The 19,031-nt window shown below is 41.7% G+C and overlaps 1 protein-coding gene across 4 annotated transcripts in view; it reads right to left on the minus strand.

Annotated features, from left to right (window-relative positions):
• Slc4a1ap (solute carrier family 4 member 1 adaptor protein) overlaps window positions 1-18,920 on the minus strand; it is a 33,760-nt gene extending 14,840 nt beyond the window's left edge. The window contains exons 1-9 of one of the 4 annotated variants that reach the window (XM_021635457.2): window positions 18,116-18,920; window positions 17,692-17,887; window positions 15,474-15,596; window positions 11,097-11,157; window positions 10,541-10,680; window positions 8,835-8,995; window positions 8,101-8,170; window positions 7,329-7,515; window positions 1,751-1,862 (exon numbers count right to left, since the gene is read on the minus strand). In XM_021635457.2, the coding sequence (XP_021491132.1) occupies window positions 1,751-1,862; window positions 7,329-7,515; window positions 8,101-8,170; window positions 8,835-8,995; window positions 10,541-10,680; window positions 11,097-11,157; window positions 15,474-15,596; window positions 17,692-17,887; window positions 18,116-18,781 (1,716 nt within the window). In that variant the 5' untranslated portion in view covers window positions 18,782-18,920. The remainder of the gene's footprint in view (window positions 1-1,750; window positions 1,863-7,328; window positions 7,516-8,100; window positions 8,171-8,834; window positions 8,996-10,540; window positions 10,681-11,096; window positions 11,158-15,473; window positions 15,597-17,691; window positions 17,888-18,115) is intronic. The other 3 variants (XM_060364819.1, XM_021635456.2, XM_021635455.2) reach the window with 3 other exon arrangements.
• Between the last annotated feature and the right edge of the window lie 111 nt (window positions 18,921-19,031).

Genomic DNA, 19,031 nt, shown 5'->3' on the forward strand with positions numbered 1-19,031 from the left:
CAAGTCCACCACAGTTCAAGGTCTTTCAGTCTCAACTGTTTTGTTGTCTGAGACAGTTTGGCTCTGTAGCTCAGGCTGGTCTGAGTCCCTGACTCAGCCTCAATATGAGAACTACAGAAACACAGCACTATACCTACTTTGTTTATTTATTTACACCCCCCAAAAAAATCCATGTGTGAGGTCCCAACTCCTTAGATCTCTCAAAATGTAATCTCATTTGGAAATAAGGTGTTTTAAGTGATGAAGTTAAAATGAAGCATTTAGGGGAGGGCACTAAGCCATAGTTAGTCAAATGGCGAGAAGCACTGGGCCCTACGCCAGTATGACTGACACGGTTAGAAGGGAGAGGCAGTTACAAAAAAGAGCCACAGCCATCTGTAAGGCACAGAAGGTACCAGCTACACCAGCATCTCGATCTTGAACCTCTGGTATCTAGAACTGCGAGGAAATAAAAACTGCAAGGCATTACGAGCTGAATTGTTTGGACTGAAGTCACTATGCTGTCTAGTTTTATGTCAGCATGACACAAGCTGAGGTTATTGGGGAGGAGGGAGCCTCAGCTGAGAAAATGCGTCAGTAAGATCGGGCTGTAGCCTCAGATGAGGAAAGGAGGTGAGTACAAAGTTCTCCCCCTACCTGTGGAGCTATTGGCAAATGATGGCTGCTGGGACAGCCAGAGTCAGCTTTCCCTACGAGTACAGCCTCGGGTCAGTAGACACAACCAAGGGGGTCAGTAGACACAACCAAGAACACCTGGACAGCACAAACTGGGTTCAATGGATTAAAAAGAGAAAAGAGGAGGTCCGGGGCGTGGTAGTGCACGCCTCTAATCAGGAGGCAGAGTTGGCGGATCTCTGTGAGTTTGAGGCCAGCCTGGTCTACAAGCCAGGGCTATACAAAGGAACCTATCTTGAAAAACAAAACAGAACAAAAAAAGAAGAAAGAAAAAAAAGAAAAGAGGTCACAAAGTTGGGTGGGTAAGAAAGGGAGTCATGGAGAAGTTGCAGAAGCGGAGTGAGTGACATCGAAGCACAATGTACAAAATTCTCAAGGAACTACTTTTTTTTTTTTAATGAAGAAGAAAACAGCAAGTAAAATAACAATGGGGAAATCAACATAGACTTGATTCCTAAATATAACATTCATTAGAAACTATTGAACTAGCTCCAGGACAATCAGAACTACAAAGTGAGACCATGTCTAAAAATTAGAGAAAAGAAACTAATAAACTAGTAAAAAACAAAAAATTACACACGAGTTCTTTTCAAGTTGACTGCATAAATCAATTAATCAGTTCTTTTGTGTTTGTGTGCATGCCTATGTACATATATATATATATATATATATATATATATATATATATATATCTGAGGCCAGAAGGCTCCCAATGTCCTCCTTTATCACTGAACTGCAGTGCAAGTGGCTGTCAGTCAGCAAGCCCCAGCAATCCTCCTGTCTTAGCACCTCCATGCTGAGGTTACATCTGCCCAGGGCCATGCTTCACTTCACATGGGTACTGCGATCTGAACTCTGGTCCGCAGTTCAGGGTACTGTGATCTGCCTGGTTGGGCAGCAAGTACTTAAACAGCTGAACCATCTCTGCAGTCCAGTTCACCAATTCTGAGCAAGAGATGCTCATGCCAACCCAACTTGTCCTTTCCCACATAACTAGGAAATAAGGCAGAAAATCTAGTTCAGGAACAGCTAAAGGACTAACAGTTCAACACAGTCACTCTAACTCACAACTTACCCCTACTGTTCCAGTTTTTAATTTGAATTTGCTTCCTCCTTTCATGGCACCAAAGAGAGGCAATGCAAGTTTTTTAGCTTTGTTTCCTGCATTTGTAGATTGAAGTTCAGTCCTAGGAAGAAGAACAATTATAAGCATGTATTCCAGTTAAGTCCAAGGTTTAACTTCCATACCATTAAACTGGGCTGCCAAGCTGGCTCAGCAGGTAAAAGTACTTGGCAGTCAAGTATGACAACCCTTCAAACCCCTAAGCCCACATAAAGGTGGAAGGACTGCACAAAGTTGTCCTCTGACCTCCACACATATGGACTAATCCTCCATCAGTAACACTCACAATAAGAAACAATGTTTTTAAATGATCATGAGGGCTGGAGAGATGGCTCAGAGGTTATGAGCACTAGTTGTTCTTCCAAAGGTTGAATTCAATTCCTAGCACCCACATGGTGGTGCATAACCATCTATAATGAGATCCAGTGCCTTCTTCTGGCATGCAGGCACACATACAGGCAGAACACTGCATGAATGAATGAATGAATGAATGAATGGATCTTAAAAATAATCATGAAACTGACAAGGACACTTCTGAGAAAACAGAAATGACCACAAACTGAGTATATAGACAAAAAACAAGAAAGGCCTATTGAGGATTGTGAAACAGAGCTACTGAAGGCAAGACAGGGATGCTTCCTCAGTCCAGTAATTCCCAGCATGTCCCAGGACTCTGAATTTAACAAGTGGTGACGACAGTGACTGGAGTCACTGGAGAAGAAAAGAAAAGCACAACCTAAACCTCCCCACCCCCAAAACAGGGTCTCACTGTGTAGCCCTGGCTCTCCCGGAACTCTCTCTGTAGACTAGGCTGGCCTCAATCTCACAGAGATCTGCCTGCCTCTGCCTCTGCCTCTTGGGTGCTAGAACTAAAGGTGTCTGGCAACACCACACAGCACTTACCCTACCTTAACATCTAGACAGTCTTACATAAGAGTTCAAGGTTTCATCCAAAGGGATAAGAGGCATAACACACATCACTGACAACCTAAAGCAGCACTGTACAATGAAACTTTACGAACTGATGGAAGTTTTTAATGCTTATATTGCGTTACCTATTTGATTAAATGTCAACCACATTTGGCCACTGAGCACTTGAAATGTGGCTAGTATGCTAAAGAACTTTTAATGTTTTAAAATTTTTAATGTTTACTATTAAAGGGTGTTATACTGGATAGTTCAGATCTAAATTAAATAAAACAAGAAATGTCCTGCAGTAAACCACCTGTAGTGTCCTAACCAGTCTTATTTTTGAATCAACACACTACATTTTCAAAACTTGTCAATGAAAGTGCATAAAACCTTTAGATATTGTCAAGCTGAAAACAGAATCTTGGGGCTGGAGTAAACGCACTGGATGCTCTTCCAGGGGACCCAGGGTTCAAATTCCCAGAACTCACAACCATTCTAGTTCCATATCTTTTGGCCCCCACAGGACCAGGTGTACAATGGGAGCACAGACATGCATGACAGCAAAAGATCTATTTTTGATTTTCCCAGTGAAGACTCAGGAGCCAGATACTGGGGTGAAAACCTATTAGCTCAAAGAGAGAGAGAAAGCACTCAGCCAACCTTCCTACTCACCTCACATCCCGAAGAAAAAAGGCAAAAACCAAAAGCCCAAGGCCAAAAGCTTGCTAGCTCAGCTGATGGCCCAGGAGGAAAAAGCCAAAGGCTCAACTGACAGCCCAGGAGTAAAAAGGCAACAGCTAAAAGCCCAAGAGCTAGAGAGCTAAAGTGTCCTTCTTCTACTCCACACTGTCTAAAATACTCCTCTCAAGTCCCTCCTTTCTACTTAATCCCTGTCAGCTAGTTTCTTGCTCCACCTCTTGACCTAGAGTTAACTTTCTTAAATCCTGTGTACAGAAAGCTCTAGTTTAAAGTGTGTGTTAGAGCTGAGCCATAATCACCTGTTTTTACAATAAACAAAAAGTTCTTGGATTAAAGGTGTGTGTTAGGGCTGAAACATGCCAAACAAACCCCCAACAGGTTTTTACAGCTCACAATCTTGGGGTTCATAATGGGATCAAACATCCTACAACAATCTTGCTCTTACACACACTCCAGTTCATAAATATCAGCTAAGTATGAGGGAGCTGTCAAAATCGGGTTTATAATTTAACATACTTCTGCAGATGGAAGTGGGTTCACAAACCAGCTCCCTAGAGATTATCCATCCTCCCCTTTTAAAGGACATTTACACTGAGTTTTGTTTGTTTGTTTTTAAGTACATAAGAGCTGGAGAGATGGCTCAGCAGTTAAGAGTTCCTGTTACTCTTCCAAAAGACTCAGGTTCAAGTACCAGAACTCACATGGCAGCTCACAACTGGCTGAACTGCTGAACTCTGGTTCTTCTGGCCTCTGGAGGCAGAGGCAGGTGGCTCTCTGTGAGGTCAAGGCCAGCATAGACTACCTTATGATTCCAGGACAGCAAGGGCTATATAATAGAAATACCTTGTCTAAACAAACAAACAAACAAACAAACAAACAGGTAGGTAGGTAGGCAGGTAGTTGGGTAAGTAAATAGACAGACAAATAGACATAGATTATTTTTGCTCATAGCTTTTCACCTGTAGCTTTAAAACCCTCTAACGTTTATCACTCCCTCTAAGGAGATCAGCAACAACTAAGTATAGATTCAATTTAAACTATGAGAACTGCTAATTCAGAAGACTGCCATTCATGATTCTGTAATGTGTTATAACGAGGCCCTGCCCAGCAAGCTCTGCTGCTTTAACCCTGGGTTTATGGCCAAAAGAAAAAAGAGGCAAATATCAACCTAAAACCCACGTGGCACTTTCCAGTCAGTTTCTTACATGAATCAGGGTCTGACTCTGGCTTACTTCCTTTCAAGAACTCCTACTTCTTTCTATACTGATTATGACAACTGGGCTATTCTAAGCAGAGAGAGCTTCTCATATGCTCAGGATAGCCAACATTAATTTCCATATATCCACGCTGAACTTTTTTTTTCAAAAGCAGAGCTTTTCTTTAGGATTAACCATTTTATTGCAATGCAGTTTTTTTTGTTTGTTTGTTTGCTGGTTGGTTGTTTGGTTTTGGCTTTTGAGTCAGGGTCTTGCTATGTAGCCCAAGCTGACTTGGTACTTGCTATGTGGGCAGATGTTGTGGTGGTCCCCACTTCTCAGCCTCCCAAATGCTGAGATTACAGGCTTCTCTATAAGACAGGGTCTCACGCTGCAGTCCAGGCTAGCTTGGAACTCACTATTGTAGTGCAGGTGGCCTCAAATGTGAGATCCTCCTGCTCATTTCCCTCATCCTAGGATTACAGGCGAGCACCACCATGCCCAGTCTGCAAGAGAATTGTTAATATAGTTTTCTAGTTGCTGATTATTCAAAGCTAAAACTGTCATCACACAATCATAAATTTAGATCTCAAACACTATGGCCACTTGGTGCAAGATTCTCCTTTCCTGTTTTTAAGAAATGTGCATTTGAATAGCAAGTTTCCTCCCATGTTCACAACTTAGAAAGTGTAAGAACTTATACACTGTCAAGTCTCTCTTTAACTGCTGTCTTCTAGTCACCCAGTTCCTTTTCCCACAGACAACTAAGTAAGTAGATCAGCTTTTTAAATATGTCCAGAAATAGAACAGCAGACACCACTGGGAACCCTCTCAGATAGCCTTTAACAGAATGACTAGCTACTGCAGATGCTGCATGCTAAGGTCAGCATTTGCAACTTTCGCAGAACTGCGTGTGTTTCCCCAAGTCTGTGGTCAATGTTGGTGTTGGGGAGAGTAAAGTCCAAACTTCTGTGATATCTGTGGTGCCACTACAACTCTTGAATGCACATCTTTGGCCAGCTTGTTCCCTGTTCCTTCCTCTATTTAATACAGATTTCTCTGCAGAGGCTGAGAGTAAACTTTGAGTAAATCACTTGCAGACAAATCCCCATCTCAAGAGTGTGTTTGTAAGGAACTTGACTGAACAGACATACAAATATATATACGCATCTGCATACCTAAACTATGACCTCCTTACCTATACATTCTTCACTCCACACACATTGCATACACTTTCTACAGTTATCTGCTAAGTATATTCTGTTAAATATATTTTTACAACAAGCCCACAATTAACATAACTGCTTCCTTATCTTAATAGCTACATGGTATTCTATTGTATTATCTACCTAACCTAGTTCTTGATAAGCATTTACATGATTGCTTATATTCTGCTATATATTCATCTCTCTTTCTCCCTTTCTCTCTCTCTTCTTTCTCTCTCTCTCTCTTTCTTTTTTTTCAAGTCAGGGTTTCTCTGTGTAGCCTAGACTGTCCTGTTACTCTCTTTGTAGACAGACTGGCCTCAAACTCAGAGATCCCTTTACCTTTGCCTCTCAAGTGCTGGGATTAAAGTCATGCATCACCATTGCTCAGCATTCATTATTTTCTAAGTGTGTAAAAAAGAAGATTCTGTAAATAGGCCAGGTATGGTGGTACACACCTTTAATTGCAGCACTCAGCAACGACAAAGAGGCAGATAGATCTCTGTGAAGACTGAGGTTAGCCTGGTCTACACAGTGAGTTCCAGTCCAGCCAAGACTACTTGTCTCAAACAAAAAAACAAACACAATTACAAACAAAAAAACCTAAATAAATTTATATTTCTTTTTCTTTCCCCCGCCCCAGTATTGGGAGCTGAACCCAGAGCCTATAGATGCCAGGCAAGAACTCTACTATTAAGCTCTATCTCTATCCCTAAATGTTTATTTTTCTTTTTTCCTCTTCTTTTTTGTTTTGGTTATGTGGGGGATTTTTTTTTTTTGTTGTTGTTGTTGTTGTTTGCTTTTTTTGAGACAGGATGTCAATATGTGGCCTTGGCTAGCCTGAAACTCATAGAGAGATCTGCCTGTCTCTGTCTCCTAAGTGCATACACACATTGCCAAGTGTGGCCCAAACTTGTTTTCAACTTGCAATGTAGCAGAGAATAACTCCAAACTATTGATACCCTTGCCTCTACCATTCAAATGCTGAGATTACAGGCACATAACCATGCCCAGGTCTTTGTGTATATGTATGTGTGCATATTTTATTTTTTGCGGCTTATCAATTGGTGCCCTTTGCCCACTTATATTTTAGGTCATATACTTATAGCACATACTTATAATTCCTGTGTATGGGAAGTTGAGGCAGGACATAATTGTATTTTAATTATACAGACAGTCCTCTGGGTAAATCTGTTAGTGGGGGAGAATAGGGGTTCAATATTATTATATGAAATTCTCAAAGAATTAATAAAAATGTTACTGAAATCTTCTTTAAAAGTCCAGCATTCAGCTGGAGAGATAGCTCAGTGGGTAAAGATGCTTGTCACCAACCCTAAAAGTCTGAGTTCAATCCTATATACAATGTCACACATGCACACAATAAATAAATGTAAAAATAGAAACTGAAGTTTAAGGTCATCCTGGGCTACAATACCCATATTGAAGCCAAGCTGGGCTACATGAGATATTGTCTCAAAAAATGATTTTTTTTTTTCATCTAGAACTTCTTATACTTACTTTTTAAGTTCTGGGATCTCTGCTGGCTTTACCAGTTTTATCAACCCTTTAAGTCTCTGTTGTTCTTTCCTTAGTTCAAAAGTCCTCAGGTGAAGTTTCTTTCTGGACACACCATCTAATGTGCTCCCTGATTTCATTTCTGACATGAATGCATCTAAAGAATCCTGAGATGATGATTCTGATAGAACTGTCCAAAAAGGAACAACACATGTTTAAAAAGATGGCCCGAATACTTTTAAATTCAGTTACATTATCCACAAAGGGGTCACAAATATAAAGTTGAACAACAAACATCATTGATATTAGGAATGAAACAAAATTTTAGCTGTGTGAGACCTTGGGAGATGATTTTAGGCTTTATTCCCTTCAACTATTAAATAAAAGAGATTAAACCAAACAATTTCTAGTTATTTTTCTAACTCTACAATGTTACATTGTGGGACTGGAAATGGCTCAGCCGTTAAGAGTACTTGCTGCTCTTACAGAGAACTGGGTTCAGTTTCTAGCAGCCACATGACAGCTCACAAGCTTCTGTAACTCCATTTCCAGGGGATCTGGCACCCTCTTCTGGCCTCCATGAGTACCAGACATGCATGTGGTACACAGACATGTAGTAGGCAAAACACTCATAAAAACATGCATAAAGTAAAAAGCTACATTTCTCTTTAAAATACCTCCAAAGCCTGAATCTTCCAGTGTATCCCACTGCCTAACACAATGCAGGGTATGTTTGTATGTCAGGTATTCAATAACTACTGGCTGACAGTCTTACCTTTGCTGGAGGCCTTGAGCCTCTCAGAAATTTCAGAGAGTTCTCTTTCAGCATCATTTAACTTTGCAACCTATAACGCCCAAATCAACAGGGTTAGCAAATGTTTTCCTTATCACCTTCCTATCATTAATATTATTACAAGTTTTAAAATTATTAAATCAGAAGTCCATCTAAGTTGGCTCCTGATGAAGTTGATATTTTTTGTTTACATTCTTCTAGCTAAACTAATTTTAGAATTAAAAAACCTCAAGTAGAATGAGTTGCTGACACTTTAAAACAAAGCACTCAAGACATTTGTTTTCATCAGTGAGCCACGGGGTAGATGTTGGACGCGTGAAGCTAGGAATACTGCTAAATACAGTGTAAGTTAATGCCCCCTTTATGGCAATTCCATGAAGGCTATGCCATTCCAGACTAAAACCATCTATTCTTCTGACTTTTCTTAAATGCTAGAGCTTAACATCAGTGTCACTATAGACACCCACGCTTGGAACTTTTTCTTTTCTTTTTGAGGAATAACATCATATCCAAAGAAAATTCGTTAATGAGTCAATACAAACCAGGAAGGAAGTGAACAGCAGTGAGTAAACCCTTTTTCCACCAACTTGAATACAACTAGTTATTTGTTGCCATTAAATTTAGAGATCACAGAAGCTGTAACTCAGTACTGGACTTCAATGTTGTTTTTTAAGCTATAATGACCATAAGAATAGCGACTTCTATAAGCAACTTGCCAGTGATTCAAACGTTTCTGGCTTCTCGTCAATCTTCCCAGCTTTCTTCATGCGGTTCAGGCGCTTCTTCTCAACCAGGCCTGTCCGATCGAGGAATGTGTCATCATCACTATCGTAAAAATCTTCATCCTCCCAGTTCTTGGCCTTCCTTTTCCGAGATACTAAAAATACAACAGTCCATATGAAGGTTTTATTTTGAGAGAGAGAAAGAGAGGGAAAGGGAGGAAAAAAGGGAGGCTGGGTATGGAGCTCAATAGGGTCGGTGCCTAGTATCTTCAGCAGCACCTAACTAGGTGCAAGCAAACACACCTGTAATCCCAGCACTTGGGAGGTAAAGGCAGGAGGGTTGAAGTTCAAGGCCATCCTTGGCTATATAACAAGTTTGAAGCCAGCCTTGGATACATGGGACTGTGTCTCAAAAAAAAAAAAAAAAAAAGAGGAGGAAAGGGGAAATAAGTCACACACACAAGGGCACTCACCATGCCACTTATATGAAGTCCCCAAAGTAGTCAAAGTCTGTACTGAGAAGACAGTACATAGTACTTAGTACATAGTACTTGCCTCACAAATGTGAGGACCAGTGCCCAGATCCCCCGAACCTATGCAATGCTGGGCATGTGTGGTAGCATACCTGTAAGCCCAGCACACAGAAAACTGACAGACAAGCAATCCCCACAGCAAGCTGGTTCACTAAACAAATTTAGGGCTCAGGGCTCAATCAGAGATCCTACCTCAATAGAAAGGGTAAGGAATGATTAGGCTCCTCAACACCAACCTCTGCCCTCCACATGCATTATAAAGGAGTCAAATCACAGACACAGAAAAGAACAGTAGTCCCCATGGGCTGGGTAGGAAGAATGGAATTACTGTTCACAGGATACAGCTGTACCAGGCATAATGAGAAGTTCTAAGCTGGGCAGTGATGAGTACATAAATATACTTAATATCATTAAAATTATAGCATGTTTTATGTTGCATATATTTCACAACAATAAAAAGTTAAAACAAAGCCAGGCATGGTGGTTGCATGTCTTTAATCCCAGCACTCAGGAGGCAATGGCTAGCCTGGTCTACAGAGCAAGTTCCAGGATAGCCAGGGCTATACAGAAAGAACTGTCTCAAACAAACAAACAAACAAAAAAATCAATCAACAAAAAAGTAAGAAGATAAGAAAAAGACCACTAAACACAGAAATAAAGCAAGGAATAGGAAACGGGCCTGAAACTCATACACGGCCAGGGTGGCCTTGCACTGCAGCTCTCCCGCGTCTACCTTGCCAGTTACACACATGCGCCACCATGTCTGCCACCATGTGTGTCTCGCAGGATCCAGGTTTTCGGTTTTTTGCTTTTTATTTTTGTTTTTGAGACAGGGTTTCTCTATACAACAGCACTGGTTGTCCTGGAACTCACAGAGATCTGCCTGCCTCTGCCTCCCCAGTGCTGAGATTAAAGGTATGTGCCACCCTGCCCAGCTTTAGATGTAGTTTTAAATGTACATTCAGAAATGTACCTACAAACAGAAAATATCTAAGACAATAAATAAACGTCTTAGGATGTTGGGAGAGGAAACTTTTCTCTCCACTTCTGAAAATTCTATACAATTTACACATTATCCACGTAGAAAGATTGCTATCTTTTTGCATTGCATTTTTCTTCTTTGCTTTTTAAAAGAAAAAAAAAGAGAGAGATTTTTTACATACTGACCTGCTTCCTGCCGCAGCAATCCCAATGTATCAAGGATCCGACAAGCTTCAAGGGAGCACTGTATCATCGCTTCTTTTTTCTTCCCTGAGTGAATGGCCTCAGCCACCAGCTGTTTCCCAGTTGAATCATCCACAGGTAATCTGCATTGGTTTACAGAGAGCTACAGCTCAGCAGGAAGCACTGATTCTCATGAAAACAGCCCTCATGATGCCATGTGTCCTTAGATGGCATTTCCATCTCAGTTAATTTCTTTGTCTTGCCATGGTTAGACTTCAAGTCATTTCTTTCCACGTTTATTCATTTCACCCCAGTTCCCAGTGCTACCAAATTATCAAGGCCCAAACATGGAACTATACCAAAATGTAGAATAAAGTAACTCTTGGGGATCTTCTCTACAACTATCTGCTAACTTGAAACTGGCTACTAACAGATACAGACATTAGCAAGGAGCCCAGCATTTATTAGACAGACAGGGAGGATTGCCATAAAACAAGACCCTGTCTCAAAACAAAACACAACAAAACAAAGCTAAAAAACAAACAGAAAAAGAGCTTACCTCACCCTGCAGAGCCAAGTGCTATGCCCCTGCTCATCAAATTCATATTCTAATTCTTCTCCTACAGGAAAAAGAACAATTTTAGTCAGATCTAAAAATTACTGATTGATACAATAAGGAGCTCAAAGCGCTGGAGAGATGGCCCAGTGGGTAAGAGCACTGACTGCTCTTCCAGAGGACATAGGTTCAATTCCCAGCACCCACTTGGCAGCTCACAATTGTCTGTAACTCCAAGATCTTACACTCTTACATAGACGTACATGCAGGCTAAATACCAATGGAAATAAAGTAAATGAATTATTAAAAAAAATAAGGAGCTCAAAAGTTAAAGACACCAAGTTTTAAAATCACAATAAGCATTAAATTTTAATATATTTCATTTATTCCTAGGGAAGTAAGACTGGAATAAATGTGACACAGAAGAAAATCATTTCAAATCAGAATAAACTGGGCAAGGCCTGGTTGTTGGGGTGACCGTGTAAGGGTGTCATTGTATTATTCAAATGCTGACTTCTGTACCAGCAGAGAACAGACTTTGGTATTGTTATTCCTATGGCTGCATCATATGTTGTAAACACTCCCTCCAACATCTTCCATTGGTTTAATAAAAAGCTAAATGGCCAATAGCTAAGGCAGGAAACAATAGGCAGGACTTCCAGGAAGAGATAGGAACTCTAGGAAGAAATCTGAGGCACAGAAAGAGTTGCTAGACTTGGAGGAAGAAACAAGGATTAAGACTGAGAGGTAATGGGCCACGTGGCAGGACTTAGGCCAGGCCAGTATTGTCAGGTTAGACTAGCTGAGAATCTGCCCAGCTATAGTGCCTAAACTTAGAATAAGTATAATAACTCTGTCATTATTTGGGATCTGGAGGTCCAAAGAAAATCCTGTTTTACCTAGTGATATGGACTTTTAATCCCAGCTACTCAGGAGGCTGTGGCAGGAAGACCTCAAATTCAAGCTGAGCTACAGAGTGAATTCAAGGCCAGCCTAGGCAACTTAGTAAACCCTGTCTCAAAACAAAAACAAAAATTCACAACCACAACTGGAAAAAAAAAAAGCTGGACTCATACTAATAATCATACTACTAATAATAATTATAATTACACTAATAATCATACTACAACGACTAATAATAATCATGCTAATAATCCCAGCACTCAGGAGAAGTGTAGGAAGATCACTGCAAGGATCAGTGGACAGCTTGAGTTACGTTGAGAGTTTGAAGTTAACCTGGGCTATAGAGTGACCCCATCCTCTTACAAAACAAAACAAACAAAAACAAAACAAAGAGGGCTAGGAATATACCTCAGTGGCAGAATGCTTGCTTGACATACATATAGATCCTATGTTCAACCTTAGTACCACAAAATACAATCCTGGCTGTGTAGGCTTATAATACTAGGTATTCAGAAATTGAGGCAAGAGGATCATAACAACAAGGCCTATCTGGTCTCTGGGGAAGGGGGTGGGAGGTGAAGGGGATGGGCATTATAGCTTGTAGCTTAGTGACGGAATGCTTGCTTAGCATGAACAAGGGCTGGATTTGATCTCAGCACAATCAGAACAAAATACCCAAGCCAAGGGTTGGAATGTTACATAGAAAGGGAAATACAATAGACGTGAAGTGGATGAAGAAAAGGAACTGGGCAAGAAATGGAATGGGGAGGAAGACAAAGGTAGGAATTAGATATTGGAAAAATGGGGGTGGGAGGAGAGAGGGCTGGGAACAAGGAAAACTGGGGGGGGGGGCATCTCTCTGACAAGCTGGAGGTCTTTGACAGGGTAAGCTCCTGGGAGAATATGGGTGTGACTCTAGCTGAGACTCCTAAGGGATGGGGATGAGGGTGGAGGCATGAGACTGAAGTGACCACCTCCTAGCCAGGCAGGACTAGTGGAGGGACGAGAACAACTCACCCACAAAACCTTTGATCCAAAAATTACCCTGCCTACAAGAAGTTAAGGGATAAAGAGAACAAAGGTTGAAGGAATGTCCAACCAATGACTGGCTCAACCTGAGACACAAGCCACAGCAGAGAGCCAGCCACTGACACTATTAATGACGCTCTGCTCTGCTTGCAGACAGGAGCCTAACATGACTGCCATCTGGGAGGCGCCACCCAGTAGCAGATGGAGACAGATGCTGGGACTTGCAGCCAAGCACGGTGCAGAGCTCCAGGGGTCTTGTGGAAGTGTTGGGGGAAAGATGGAACGATCTAAAGGAGAGAGGAATCCCACAAAAACACCAACAAAGACAACTAGCCCAGACCCACAGTTTCTTATAGAGACTTAGACATCAACTAAGGAGCATGCAAGGTCTGGACCTAGGCCCCCTGCACATATGTGGCCAATAGATGGCTTGGTCTTCATGTGGGTCACCTGGTGAGTGAAGGGGGCCTTGTTTCTAACATGCACTATTGCCTGCTTTTGCATCACTTCCCCCTGGCAGGGCTGCCTTGCCTGACCTCTGAATGAGGATATGCTCAATGCTGAAGTGACTTAGTGTGCTGGGAAGGGTTGATACAGTGGCAGGGGGACTCCCCTTTTCTAGGGGAAAAGGGAGAGAGAGGAAAAGAAGAGGGGAGGGGACTGGGAGAAAAAGACGGAGGGAATACCCGTGGTATTTAAAATAAATGAACTTAAGTAAAATAAAAATTAAAAACAAAAGAAAACATACAAACCAATCATCTCTCCATACATATCTTTATTTATGCGATTTTGTATGTGTGTACAGACTGGGTATCTTCCCCGGTCATTCTCTACCTTAGAATCTCTCACTGACCAGGAGTCCATCAATCCAGCTAGGCTGGCTAACCAAAAAGCTCTAAAGATCCACTTGTCTTTCTGCCTCCCAAGCACTGGGCTTACAGACATACACTTCCATATCTAGCTTTTTTATGTAGGTTCTAGAGATCCAAACTCTTGTTCCCCTGCTCGTATAGCAAGCACCCTATTGACTGAGCCCTCTCCCCAGCCCAAATTTTCATACTTTCAGGGGTACAGTTGGTTTTTAGAAGCATAGCTAGACATTTTGTTGGTGTTGCTGGAGATAGGGTTTCATATAGTCCAGGCTGGCCTTGAACCTGCTATGTAGACAAGCATGACTGAACTCCTGATCTGATCTTCTTGCCTCCATTTCCTAAAGTGCTGGGACAGCAGACATCAGCCCCCATGCCTGACTAGAGGCATAAATATGTTCTGAAAGCAACCAGTTCGTTACATGCATGTACATACACAGAGAGAGACTGTATTTTTCCCCTATTGATATTCAACCAATTGCAGATTTTAAAAAAGTCTGCTTTGAACATGTACACTTTAGTCATTATTCACTAAACACAATATAAGACCATTCATAAAGATTTACACTATGTTGGGTATTATAAATAATCTAGAGTATATTTAAAGTACATGGGAGTCTATATATGTAGTTATAAGCAAATACCTATATATGTAGGTACTTGATATAGGGACTTGAGCATCCTCAGATCTTGGTATCTTCAGGGAAGGGTCTTGGACCCAATCCCCCCAAAAATCCCCCACCCCGTGAATAACTATGTATACATATATACATAAGACATGAATAGATACATAAACATGCATTGATGTTCTTTCAAAGTATATGTACGGAAACAATTCTCCCTGAGAATACTTCTTATCATAGGAAGTTAAAACCTGCACTAAGAACTATAAAAGACCAAGGGCTGGCTGTAGGAGAAGGCTCAGCAGGAAAAGCGCTGGCCTAGAGAGCACACGCATACGAGTTCAGTGTCTCATAAACCATGTAAAAAAGCAGAGCAGAGTGGCACACACCTGCAATCCCAGCCCAGGGAGGCAGAGACAAGAGGATTCGTGGGTTCAGGGGCTAGCCAGTCTAGTGTAATTAGTGAGCTCCAGGACAATGACAGCCTTTGTCTAAAAGGAGGTAGATGGCAGTCCTAAAGGTTAACCTAGGTTTTTCTAAAACACATCCACATTACAAAGTACTGATTATGAAAGATCGTGTGAATTAGGAATAAATTCTAAGGCTTTGTTTCATTTCCCTACACTAAGTCCAAGACCTTTTGAGAAGAATGTGTTCAATTAGGAGAAAAAAATTTAGGATAGAAAGAAAGACGAATAAGGGTTTTACTATTTTCAAAATAAACCTGGGACTAGTGTACAGCTCAGTGATAGAGAAAGCAATTTCCTAGCATACATCCCAGGTCTGAGCCTAAGCAACCCACAAAAAAATAAAAATAAACAGAGCCAAATAAACTGATAACAATGCAAGAACCAAACGAGGAAGACAACAAACAGAATACATCATTTACAAGAGGCAAAACTTACAGCTGTGAGCACTTCTTACTGTCACGGCCAGAACCACATTTACTTGCATACCTTCTCGGTCAAAGAAGCCTTGGAGAGCCTTCTTTGGATCCTTTATATAAAAGGCTTCCCGGTCCTGCTGAAACTCCAAGGCAATGGGGTTCTCTTCAGCCTCATCCTCTACAGCATCTTCTCCTGCAGGGCACAAGGAAGGACAAATATGAGAATAGGATATGGCTGGTTGTGGTGACGCATACCGGTAGGATTTGCTGAAGGAGGCAGAGGCAGGAGGATCACGAGAATAGGATATATGAATGACATCTGAGATCCTTCTAGGCCAAGTAAGGATATAATCAGATAAGCTAGCACAGTGACACACACCTGTAATCAGTATTCAGGAGGCTAAGGCAGGGGGATCTAAGTTCTAGGATCACCTGACTACATAGAGACAATGTTTCAAGAAACACACACACATTTATTTATCTATATTAGAAGGCGGTTAAAAGAAAGATATTTGAGGGCATGGGATGGAACAATCACCAAGTCACCACCATGAACATCTTTACACTTTCTAAATTATGTAGCAAAGAAGACTGTTTCCATGGCATTTTTTTTTTCCTTTTCATCACTTTAAAGACAACATATATCTACCACACTTTGAAATTTTTCTGAGCTCTTTAGCCTATCATTCTCTCTCTCTCCTATTCAGGTCTTACTCATTGATTCCAATATAATTCTTAGTAATGCTCCTATCTGCCAAACAGATTGGTTAAGTGCAATCCTCCCTCAAAACAGTCTCAGCACCAAACACAAACACCAATGTGCAGCTCTACTATTCTTTTCCTTCAAATTTCAGCTTAAAACTTTTTTTTTCAGCTTGAAACTCTTATTTAAGAATTTATAGAGTGGGACAGCAGGTAAAGGTTCCTTCTGCCAAGCCTGACAATCTGCTTTTGATCCCTGGAACTCACAAAGTAAAAAGAGAGAACTGACTCCTACAATTTGCCCTCTGACCTCCATCTGTACTCCATGACCCCTAACACAAACACAAAAATTAAATAAATTAATTTGTAGTTTCCAAAAGATCTAAATTAGTACTGTCCAAAAGGAATATAAATGTTATGAGTAGGGCTAGAGAGATGGCTCAGAGGTTAAGAGCACTGGCTGCTCTTCCAAAGGTCCTGAGTTCAATTGCCAGCAACCACATGGTGGCTCAAAACCATCTATAATAAGGTTTGGTGCCCTCTTCTGGCATGCAGGTGTTACATGTAGGCAGAACACTGTATTCATAATAAATAAATTTTAAAAAATGTTATGAGTATAATTCTGAGCTTTCTATCACCTACTTTAAAAGGTCATCTCACTGTAATAATCAATATAAAAGTATGGTAATACTGTAATTATTTTTTCACTGTCTTTGAATCCTGTGTGTGGTTTACACTAGAAGACATGCCAGTTTGGATAAGCCACACTAGACATGTAGATAAAAGCTACCATACTGAAGAGCTGGGGTCTAAGTTCCTAGTGACTGATGCCTTTCCTGGCACTAACTCTTGCATACTAATGGTTTCTAGCTTATTCCTAACATTTAGCATAAGCAATTTTGCATTTTCTGTCTTCTTATTTACATATATAGACCACACAGATACAAGTGCCACAGTACACATAGGAATCAAAGGAAAACTTTTGGGAATCCACTCTTCTTCCACCACGTGGTTCCCAACTTCTTTCTTTTTATAGACCTGAATATTAATCATTCAAAATGTCTGATGTTGGTGGAGATCTGCCATAGTCTCTTGAATTTTTTTTATACATTGTGAAAATAGCCTGAAAGGTGAAATAGTAAATGCTGAATTTTCTTCTTTTGAAAAAGAGTTTCTCTGTGTAGACCAGGCTGGCCTTGAACTCAGAGATCTGACTGCCTCTGCCTCCTAAGCACTCGCATTAAAAGCATGCATCACCCATCACCACACCTGGCTATAAATGCTGATTTCTTAAGGAATACAGTAAAATTTCCATGCCCTCCAGTGATAATTATTTAGCACTCAGGACTCTGCATGTCTTTGTGATGATAAAAGCAATACTATTTTTAAATTATATAGAAGGAAGAGTGTATGTATAGTGCCCATAATTCTAATCTTTTATATCACCAAAGTTAATGACCTTGTGCTTTGGTTACCTTATTTGCAAATTATGTTTGCCCTACTTCAGCTCTAGTAGGATTTTTGAGCTAAAGCATTTAAAGGTGTCACTAGTAATGAACTCAGAACTTTCAGCGGCAATTTCTTACCCATTCCCCACGTGCAGCCCATCTCATCATCTTGACCACTAGCGTTTCTCTTCCCTTCAGTGGTATCTGCTTCCTCTTCTTCATCGGAATCTTCACCTAGCATCTTCTTCTCCAATAACATCTGCTGTTGTTTGCGCAGTTCCTTCAACTGTGTTACTGTTAACTCAGATTCTGCCTCTCGGTCTTCCTCTGGTCCCTAATGAATCAAGGGGGAAATATGTACATATATGGCTTCAGGAAAGGAGAAATTACTTTCCGAGATACAGCAATGTACACAGTGAGTCCAGACTGAGCCCTACGCTTCTGTCATTGGTTACTGGGATACTTTTCTCTCTCTCTCTCTCTCTCAACTAAACCTTAAAGTAACTCAGAATCCCCAGCACAGTGAAGTCCCCAAATTTTTACTTTAGAATTTTCTACTTACCTGAAGGATAAAGAGCCGAGTGCTGCCTCCAAAACGAAAAACGTGCCCAACGTGGACTCGACAGTAAGTGCGGGGTGGGATGCGAGTTTTGTTGAGGAAAGTGCCGTGGGTACTTCCCAGATCGTAGATATAGAAGCCCTGCTCATGCCCATCAGATTCTCCGTCGGGATCCGACCCCCGGTGCTGTAGCACCGCATGGTACCGAGACACAGAAGGATGCTCCAGGCTTATGTCACAGCTAGCAAGTCTCCCGAAAAGGCAGCAGCTCATCCCTTTCAAGTTGCGGGTGCCAAGGATGGTGCCACCTTTCAAGGTTTCGAGACTGTAGGGGGCCGTGGTTGGGCTACCCCACGATGGTTCTTGGTATGGGGGGGCCCGGGCCGGACCGCCAGAAGCAGGAGCTACCCGCGGGGGGCGGAGCTGTTCCGCCGGTGGACTCCCAGTCTCCCCGCTGTCCGGCTGAGGCGGCGGGGCCTCGGGCTCCCCACATCCGGAGTCCAGCAACTCCGTGGGGCATTCCGTCTTCACATCCTCAGGAACTGAGGGATTGGAGGCCGGAGCCTTACTCCGCACTGCCAGAGGCACCGGCAAAACAGGCTTCTTAAATTCGCTACTGATTTCCCGAGGTGCTGGCGGTTCTGGCTGAGAAGTTGTTTCAGCCATCATCAGCCGCGTGCAACCTCAAAATATGTCCCTCGGAAACCCCAGGCGCTCGCTCATCACGTTCCCGTGCACTTTTCCTCCTCCTTCCCAGGTCCCTGCCGCTACTCTGGGTGGTAATGTTGGAGTTCCTCTTTCAATACTCACAGAATTGTAAAGATGTGAATAGCACTAGAGAGTCCCAATACCAGAAGGGGGACAAAAATATAAAAAAATCCCGTGGTGGTGCTGAGCAGAATGCGGACATTTTTAGGCG

This window comes from Meriones unguiculatus, chromosome 1, assembly GCF_030254825.1.
Source record: "Meriones unguiculatus strain TT.TT164.6M chromosome 1, Bangor_MerUng_6.1, whole genome shotgun sequence".
Taxonomy (NCBI): Eukaryota; Metazoa; Chordata; class Mammalia; order Rodentia; family Muridae; genus Meriones; species Meriones unguiculatus.